Raw genomic sequence first — 10,632 nt, 5'->3', positions numbered from 1 at the left:
CACCCACAAGATCCATGTTAGATCCAAAAAATGTCTGAGATGAATCTATAATATCGTCCTCTGAATCCATTTCTATCATTTGTTTTTGGCTTAATTTCTTAGCCTGAGCTCGAGTCACAGCACACGAGGGAAATACATCTGGATTATCCTCAACAACATCATCATATTTAGATGAAACAGTGATCGGATCACCTACCTTTTCCCCCAGCCAAATAGTTTCCCAACAACAATGATACACCCTTAATTGGCAGAGTAGGTCTTACTCCAACCACAACTGGTCTCGAAACTAGGTTTGATGCTAAATAAATGTTATGAAGAGGAACATTAACAAAGCCACCATCAATACCCTGAGCAATAACAGACTCAACAGTAGTAGAACTCGAATCTAAAGGCAATATACCTTCTAACAACAATTATTGAGACGCCCCAGTATCACATAGAATGCGTACGGGTATGGGATTGCCAGTGTCATTTGTCAAAGACACAGAACCAACAGACACAAAAGGTCTAAATTCCTCCCTGATTACATCAGCCTTTATATCAGTGGCCAAATCAACAACATCGGATGATCTAGTGAAACAATCCGCCATAAAAGAACCAGGTTTTTTTTTTACAAAAATGGCAGACATGCCCTGATTGCTTTAAAGAAGTTTTATCCTGATTGTCAGAAGATTTCGAACTAGGGGAGCTGGATTTTTAGAAAAATCCTCAACTTTAGTGGATTGAACAGATACAGGTTTTTGTTGAGATAGTAGGAACTTCTTTTTTATAAAAAGTAGTTTTATGTGTTAAAGTGTAATCATCTGAAAAAGCAGGTGCTTCCAGTAGCGTTTCAACTTTCTTTTCATCCAAGTAAGTTTTGAGGTCGTCACGTGCACAACGTTTAAATTCCTCAATTAAACATAATTGTCTTAATTTGTCGAAACTGTTGCCAATATGCATAGAATTACACCATCAAAATAAACCTCCTTTTCGTGGGCAAATTCCATATAAGTTTGATTATCTCATTTGCGATAACCTCAAACTTTTGGCGATAAGCCTCCAGTCTAACTCGTATGCTTTAAGGATAGCTCCTTTAACTTTATCATAATTCGGACAACCTTCTAGAGAGAGAGTGGCATAAGCTTCTTTTGCTTTACCAGTTAAAACACTTTGTAATAATAATGAACATTTTTCGGTGGGCCATTCCATGGTTTAGGCAATCTTCTCAAAATGTTGGAAATATTGACAATTTCATTTTCATTAAATGATGGTACTTTAACATATCGATTAAGCTCAAAGTTTTCATTTTGCCTTTGTCGGTCGGAATTTATTCTAATTTCCATTTCTTTCAGCCTAACTTCTTTTTCGGTTTCAATGCTAGCTTTTTCCGCCTTGAGACGTTAATTTTCCCTTTCTCCGCTTGGATACGAGTTTGTTGTTTTTCTTTCTCGGTTTCGATACGTGCTTGTTCAAGCTCGAGTTGTTTGAGTTTTAGCTGGATCTCTGAATTATCTTTATCACTCAACCCCGATTGGCTATTGGGTAGATTAGAGTATTCCTCTAATGCCTCCTCAGGCAACAAATTATGGTGGACTAGTATTTTGATAATACACTTTCTTAGTTCATATTTCTCATTGATCGAATTTTGTTTGTGATTCAGATCTCGGACTCGAGCCCCCAATGTTACATATTATAATTTCTAATAGCCTAAAACTGAGTTCAATTGTACTTTGGATTTAGTATTTAAATAAATGCCGATATGTATCCAATTTATTATATTTGTCAACAAGATTGATACACACGGTTTCTTCTTTCATACAAATGTATTTTAATATATAAACACGATACAATTTACAATAACAGTTATTACAAATAATCATTACAAACAACGATTTATATACAAAAGTTTCACAAACTTACAAGCAGTATACGGTCTTATTTCTAGTCTGGAACTTTCTTGATATGTTATCGAGGGTAGGGTTGACGAAGAGCGAGTTAATTTCGAGTTGACGTAGGTATAATTCACTTAAGAGGAAGTTAGCTAGCCCTGTAGTTCTCGCTGATCACATGCCGATTACAGGTCGAGTTTCCACCGATGACGTTAGGTAATATTTTCGTAAAAGTACTAATGTCCAATGTGAAATACACTGAATTTAAATGGTTTGTAATGTTAGAAATTTATAAACGTTCGTGGTCAAATATCTAAAGTTTCCCATTAAACACAGTTATAAGTTATGAAATTTATAGCACACCAATTACAGCAACCCAATAACAGATGCTGTTTTTGGCGCGTTGCGTTGGTTATATTTATAAGCGTGTGGAGAGTTTCTCGAAAATTCAGATTACGTAACAATACAAAGCTATATACGTTTATGTACATACATATATTGTTGATTCTTACACTCGAGAACTTCTACAAATTTAGAGAATAGGCGGGAGTTTCGCAGTACATAATTAACAGTATAATTTATGTACATTTCTAAATATAAATTAAATTTAAACAAACATCGATATTCAAATAAATATAGAATTATAAATCCGTCACACATGATATAATGGGAGGAGTTGGTTAGACACTGAGTAAAAATCATGGTATAGTGAGAAGAACTGGTTACACAGTAAGTAAAACTCAACGTATAGTGAGAGGTGTTGGATAAATAGTAAGTATAACTCAACGTATAATGAAAGGAATTGGATACACTGAGTAAAATTCAACGCATAGTGAGAGAAGTTTGATATATAGTGATTGAAACTCGACGTATAGTGAGTGGAGTTGGATTTATAGTGAGTGAAACTCGACTAATGGTGAGAGGAGTTAGTTACAGAGAGAGTAAAACAGTATTTGTCGAACAATTTGCGTTTTATGCTTAAGTATAGTTTTAGTGCAAAATATGCACTTAACATAAACATAAATAAGGTAATATTATAGCTATTTAGTTCTCGTGTTGTATTAAATGTTGTATTGCAGGTCTATGTGCTACAAGTTAAAGCTCCAATCTAAGTACTGAAAAACAAAATAGTTATAGATTTGTCTTACTGACGTTCAAACAAACACTTCTTATAGAATGTGTAAGTTTTAGGTTTCTTATGAAAATATATTTTGGTTAGTTTGAAGTTTCTAATCCAAACAATTAAATACAGAGTTTAGTTCGCCTTCTATAAGATTGTGAAAAATATCAAACCTGAGATTTTACACATCGTGTCACGTATTATGTTATTGAACATTCATAATTTGAAATCAGGAGTAATAAATCACCTGAAGCCTAATTACTTTCACAATAATCCAAGCAGGGTAAACAATGCAAAATCTGGCATTCATATGTTATGGCTTACGCAGAAGATTGATGCGTAAAAATGCAATTTATGTAGCATTATTATAAATAAAAAGAACAACAACACCAATTTAAAATCACCTAAATCAGCACTTTCAATGAAACTAAATTCTGAGTTTTACCAGTATATTTGACATCGCTCATGAATCTTGTCAGGACCCGTCAGTGGTAACTGTTGTACCCAATACATGGTATAATTTAATGTATTATGGTTAAATTATCTGAATATTAGTATTTTTGGATATAAATGGTATTGCTGCATGTAATAAAAATTTTAAACAGTTTTTCATGAGCTTACGCTATTGCCAAAACAGCATCGTTCTGGTGGTTCAAGTTCAATCTCAGCGCTATTTTACGATCTTAAAACATATTTTTATCGACACATTTTACAATTAGGCAAACATAAGATTTTATTATAAAACTATTCGCAATTTTCACCTGCATCCCTTCGGTAAACTGGTACAAATGATAGTTTTAACTATTTTTACTTAATCAATGTGTGAAATAAAGCAACACGTTTAAACTACACTGCGAAGCTCCAACGTGTTAAATATTAAAAAAACTGCATTTTTTCAGAAAAACGACTCGTTTAACATATCATTCATGTGTCAATGAAACATAATGAACTAAGTAAGACTAAATTAATAATCACAAGAAAGTTGTTTCAATGATAACAAACCCTGAAAGCCAGGTGCTTAGTGGCAATTAGATGAATCCTGATCATATCTCTTAAACTAGTCAACACTTAAAGAAAAAAGTAGCATAAGAAAATTAAATTACTTGCATTATAACACATTAGTTAATAACATTTTTATGTTGTGATTCAGTTGTCAGCGAGCTATTTCCTTTAGTGGGTATCAGATGTCATTATACTCTATCGCAAGAAAGCAGAAAAAGGTGTTTGGAACTTCACGTTGTTCAATTTTGTTAAAATTCTCTCCAAAACAAGAGGGAATCCTCAATAGCCGCGGCACTTGAAATTCGTTTAGGCAGGATTAGGGTAAATTAAACTTTGAGAAATATTTTTTTATTAGCTATATATTTATGCTACATTAGTAAAAGAGTAGCCCAAGATCTGGCGGTGGGTGGTGATGACTATCTGCCTTCTCTCTAGTCTTACACTGCTAAATTAGGGACAGCTAGCGCAGATAGCCCTTGTGTAGTTTTGCGCGAAATTCAAAACAAACGAACAATAAAGTTGTGTGCCAGCAATACCAAGCGTGGGGCGCGCGTATACCCAATTCAAGTTTATTACTCATCAGGATCTCTACCAGCCTACCCTCAAATTGAAATTCTTTTAAGCAGGATTAGAGTAAATTAATCTATGAGACCTTGGGGGTAGTCAAATACATGAATCGAAATAGTCTGACCTGCTGAGTCCAAAAGTGTAATTACATCTCAAATCGGTCAAGATATGACGGAGCTACGAGCTATAACTTTATACTTGAGAAGCTCAGAGCCGTTCTATGAGCCGCGGCTAAAAATTACAAAATTAAAACACAAGACACCCAATAATTTTAAAGTATATTTTATTCATGTATGTAATTTGAAGTTGAAGTTATTAAGATTTCTAAGAAATTTTGTGTACAAATATTTTGAACAGCGTCTGTTCCTCAATAATAATAAAAAAGGAAATAACTCCTTATTTCGTAATCAATGAATATTATACAACAATTTTTGTTTTTTATGTTAGTTAAAAGATGGTCGAGTAAACTTTCTGGTGGCAGAAATTATATACACTAAATAGTCTATTTCATTGTTCTATGGGTGTAGGGTGTGTAGCTTACGTCATAAAGCTTGCAATTTTTTATAAAAACAGGACAAGAATTAGCTGTTGACTAGCTACCTTCATTTTAGTCTGTCAGCTCAAACTTAGGAACAGCTGTGCACAATAGCCTTTCTGTAGCTTTGTGTAAAAATGATTAAAAACAACAACAAAAACAAAAACAGTTTAATAAAAGTTCTAAGAAAGCCTGAAATAATTTAAAGAAAAATATGAATTTTGAAAATATTCACACACAAGGTTTAAATCTGAACATAAAATCAGAGTAACGAGTTTATGTTAAAACAAATATAATAAACTTGTCCTTGTAGATTCAACAGAAACAATACTTAGAATTGAGAGAAATACTAAGAACTTTTGATAAGCGTAAGCTACGCACTTAGAGCGAAACTGAAACTGAAAGCCATGCTAATATCGACAAGAACATCTAGCCTGAAACAGGTACACAGCCAAATTAAGCTCTCCCGTTTACTCGACACTGCATAAACATTAGTGTCCACTGTAATATATTTCTCTTTCATGGGACTGTTATAAATCATTGCTACTTTCTTCAAAGCTCACGAGGTCATTGATTGTTTTTTAAATCAATATTATTAGCCTTAGTCTACATTTATTAAACTTTATAATACAGAGCAAACTGAAAATGCCTTTGTGTGCTGGGTAAGGAGGATAAAACTATGACGTCAGCTCATCTCTGCTTGGCGTTGTCATTATATGTGATTAAAGTAGTGAAGCCTTTGTGGGAGAGGGAGTTCTGCAGACCCCCATCAGCAGATGTTCCAAGGCCGGAAGTAGACTACCGTATGCACCCTCCAACTTGAAGAGCTCTATAATGAGTAACACAATACCGAGCCCGCCTGTGTTAACAACGTGTCTAAGAAAGAAGACATAAATGTCCCCGATGGATCAGCGATAAATTATAACTTTTACAATGGTAAAATTCGGGGTTCGAATCTCCGAAATTAACCTAGCACAGGTAGCCTATTGTGTATCTTTGGTATGAAACAACAATAAGGCATAAAAATAACTGCAGAAATATATTTCTTCGGTGTGGAAGAATACACACCCACAGATATACATATATATGACATAGATAGCACAGACATTTAAGGTTTTTATCACAGGAGTTAAACAAATGTTTAAGTATACTAGGTACGTACACAGTACTAAATTATTACTGTATGTGTGAGACGGAAGTCACAAACACATTCTGTAAAGATGTACAAGTTTGATGTCAAGTCCTTAACAAAGTGAATAAAATTGATAAAATAGGGAGCAAACTTAGATATTTGACATTTAAAAAAAATCAGTGTTGTTATAAAAGTACGAAAACATAAAATTAAAGGGATGTGTGTAGGTGGTTCAATGGTAAGCTTAAGGCTTTTTAATGCTATAACTGAGATGGACACAGCACAATAAACAAACGAACTTTATGTAGGTTTGTATTAAAGTAGTTATTTGTTTGTTTATTAAAGTGTTTTAGGCAGAGTAGACTATACAAGATCCCAACTAAAGTTTTATGAACTGCACCTGCCTCTGTGCTGAGACATATTTAAATATATATCTGTATGGAAGTTATGAATTTGTTTCAGGCATCTAAAATCTGATACGGACACCAAAGCACCAATTGCATTAGTATCTGAAGGGGATTGCCAAACATATAAGTTGCATAATACTGTGGCCTAAACATTAAAATAGGATTGTTTTTGTTAAAAAAGAGTATTACAAACTGTTTACTTGTGTCATAAGCTGTCTGGGATGTGGAATATACAAGCAATTGGTTTAAGTTGTAAATCGTAATAGGATCATTGTTCTTTCTGGTATACGTTAAAAAGATTAGTCAAGTCTTAATAACTTACAACTATATTTATATATCTTAGCATCTGATAATACCACCGCTAAGTCGAAACACGAGTTTATTATTATTATTGTGTGTGTGTGTGCCACGCTGGATTTAATGTTTATGTTCGGAAGATATTGATAACTGTATAAATTGTTAAGTTTATATAAGCGTCGTTATTTCAAAGCAAAAAGTCTATCTTGTTCGGCAACATCAATTCTTAAGCCCACGTGCACATTTTCCCAGTATTTGGGACACTACCTTTTTGGGCTCTGTTATTTTAAAGACAATTTATAGTATTTGTCTGCTACAGCAAAGGGCGTGTTCTTGTTCTGGAGCCAGGTATGTATCTGTCCGCTGCAAGAGACACCCTGCTAGTTTGAATTAAAAGGAAAGCGAATACATAAGTGTTAGAACGAATATGTGTTTGATAAACTGATAAAATCCAAACACTACTTAACATAAACGATTGTTTTTCTTTCTTTTTTTTTTACTTTCCGAAAGACAAAAGTAGTTTCACTTACCCAGTGCAAACACTAGCAATAGTAAGGAGAAAAACGCCAATTCCAACAGAAATCGCATCATCTTGTAATGAGAATGTAACTTATCAAGTTCTATTGACTAAAACCAGCTTTCTTGCTGAAATTACGAGCTCACGTATAAGTTTCTAGGTTTTATATAGCCAGCATGAAAAATTGTAATCCTAGAACGGAGACTCGAGCAAAGAGCAAGCACACTGGAACAATTCTGTTCCCTTCTAATATGGGACCTATCCCGCACCATTCCAGGATGATCACTTGTGATGAGCGCCAACGCCTTATGACGTCAAATCACGTGAGTTGGGTATAAGCCAATAGACCACGCAAAATAACATTAAACTAAGAGGTTTAAATATTTTAGTTTGGTTATTTTTAAATATACAACATTCATACATGCTCTTCTATATAGGCCAGTGAACATTCTGACAAGTTACAGCTTTTACAGTAAGGAAGAATACTTAAATATGTAAAAGTTGTAACTTGTAATAAAATAATACTTATAATCAGTAAGTAAATTCAAAACGAAACTGTTAATCTGAAAATATGTTACTTTAGCTTAAGGCGAAAATACATTATTGAGAAGCTGTACCATTTTTTGGCACATCAACAGCAAGTTAGAGGCATTTTGAAAATACTAATTTACATAACCATGTAAAATTACCGAAATCATTATACGTTTCTTTATATTGAATATTCTTCGCATGAACCAGTTGAAAAAGAAACCGACATCCAACAAAATATTAATTGCTTTTTCTATAAAAGTTTTAAAAAATAACGATATGATATGTAATATATTCGTTTCACTCTGTGACTAAGGCTCGTTTGTGATATCTCTCTACATATATATATATTTCCTTTCCATTTACAGTTTGAATTTATAAAATTTAAGGCATATCTCATTCTATTACATGTGAATTTGAAAGATGAAAATTAAAGGTATTGCTTACTAGTAGCACTAGATGTTTATTTTAAAATAGATTGACAAAAACATATACAGACTTCAGAACAGTGTTTTCCTAACAGTACGTGGAAACTCCAACTGTAATGATTATTAGTAACTACTTTGAAATGTTCTTGTTACAAGCTATAAGATCCGAATTACCAGGAGATATAGGTGTTCTCACAGAAGTTACTAGAACATTCATGCAGTTTGTGAAAAATTGGGACTTCCCCAGCAATGATTTTAACCATGCATGATGAGCCACCAAAACTATATCATATATATATATACATATGTAGAGAGATATCACAAACGAGCCTTAGTCATAGAATGAAACGAATATATTACATATCATATATATATATATGTAGAGAGACATCACAAACGAGCCTTAGTCACAGAATGAAACGAATATATTACATATCATATATATATACATATGAAGAGAGATATCACAAACGAGCCTTAGTCACAGAATGAAACAAATATATTACATATCATATATATATACATATGTAGAGAGATATCACAAACGAGCCTTAGTCACAGAATGAAACGAATATATTACATATCATATATATTTATACATATGTAGAGAGATATCACAAACGAGCCTTAGTCATAGAATGAAACGAATATATTACATATCATATATATATATATATATATATATATATGTAGAGAGATATCACAAACGAGCCTTAGTCACAGAATGAAACGAATATATTACATATAATATATATGCAATAATTATATCAATTACCTGTAAGAATGAAATATTTATGTATATATTGTGTAACTTTTAAGTCTATGTACGTATACTTGCCAAGTTCTAAGACTCATTTCATTATTCGACTAATTGGTCTTCAATATATATATTGTTATATCGATTTTATCAAATATTTGCGCCTTGTAAAGATCTTGTAACAGTTGCACAATATTCATTTATTGACTTACCTTCAACCTATATTTTTAAAATGGTTGCACAATAATACCGTTAGTTTTGATGTTATATTATAACTAGCAGGTATATTTAGATGAATTGGTCTGAAAAGTTGTGATCTCAGTTTTCTGACGTATTTGGTAGGAAGTTTGTAAATAAGCTACAAATATACACCATGTTGTAATAGATTCCAACTGATTAGCAGGTTGTACGGCCTTATAATTTCAATGCTCAGAATGCTCACGAGACACGGCAATAAAGTTCGCATAACCTTGCGCACAAGGTCAAGTGAAGGATATCTTTATCTCTAAACTTTGAAGCTGTAGCATCTATCATCTGCGTGCAAACCTTGAAAATACCAGTGTTTCTCTATCAGCATATTATATTACAAAATAAAAGCTGACTATAAATATGCAGAAGTATAGAGATATTAGTGAATGATGTTATCTACAAAAAAAACTTGATATTGTTTAAATATTTGTGTGAAAGCATATTGTATATATTCGTTTTGCTTTAGCCTACGTTGAACTTATGATGCAAAGTTTGTATTATATCTGTTGCACGTTAGTTTATAGAGGAAATTGACATGGCCTGGTTGTTAGGGCGCTCGACTTCACCGAATATGCTCGCCCTTTCAGCCGTGAGGGCGTTATAATGTGACGGTCAATCCCACTACTCATCGGTAAAAGAGTAGCCCAAGAGCTGGCGGTGGGTAGTATTGACTAGCTGCGATCCCTGCTAAATTAGGGACAGCTAGCGCAGATAACCCTCAAGTATCTTTGAGGGAAACTCGAAACAAACCAAACCGTTTATAGTGTCAAATTATTTTAAACATGTTTAACATTTATTTTACTAAGTACAAAATTGTTAAAGTATGGACAAATGTTTCGTATAATCACAACGAAATTTTTTTAAATATAAGACAGAAATCTACCCTTTCATATTATTTCACAAATGAAGGTCTGTCTGCCTCTTACTTTGTAAGATAAAGGTCACTCTTCGCCCATATCATTGATCAAATTCTCGCCTGTTTAGTGATGAGTTATCTAGTTTAAATTCACTTTTAGAATTACTGACCTCTGTCTAACGTTCATACATGTCAACATTATGCAGACATTGCAGTAAACTACATTCATTTGTTTGTTCGTACTTAATGCAGAATGTAGTTACAAATCTAAATGAGAGAACACAATTAAAAACAACAACAAAGATTGAAGTATTCATAGTTCATAACATGCATGTTATGTATTTATGTTATGTATTTTTCACGTTG

At 33.1% G+C, this 10,632-nt stretch overlaps 1 protein-coding gene across 1 annotated transcript in view; it reads right to left on the bottom strand.

Annotated features, from left to right (window-relative positions):
• Positions 1-7,726, bottom strand: part of LOC106461167 (lachesin-like) — an 85,157-nt gene extending 77,431 nt beyond the window's left edge. Inside the window, exon 1 of the mRNA XM_013920960.2 lies at positions 7,462-7,726. Coding sequence (XP_013776414.1) covers positions 7,462-7,522 — 61 coding nt within the window. The 5' untranslated portion in view covers positions 7,523-7,726. The remainder of the gene's footprint in view (positions 1-7,461) is intronic.
• Between the last annotated feature and the right edge of the window lie 2,906 nt (positions 7,727-10,632).

This window comes from Limulus polyphemus, unplaced genomic scaffold, assembly GCF_000517525.1.
Source record: "Limulus polyphemus unplaced genomic scaffold, Limulus_polyphemus-2.1.2 Scaffold907, whole genome shotgun sequence".
Classification (NCBI taxonomy): domain Eukaryota; kingdom Metazoa; phylum Arthropoda; class Merostomata; order Xiphosura; family Limulidae; genus Limulus; species Limulus polyphemus.
Note: the sequence above shows the minus strand (reverse complement) of the source record. Positions and strands in the feature narration are given on the sequence as shown.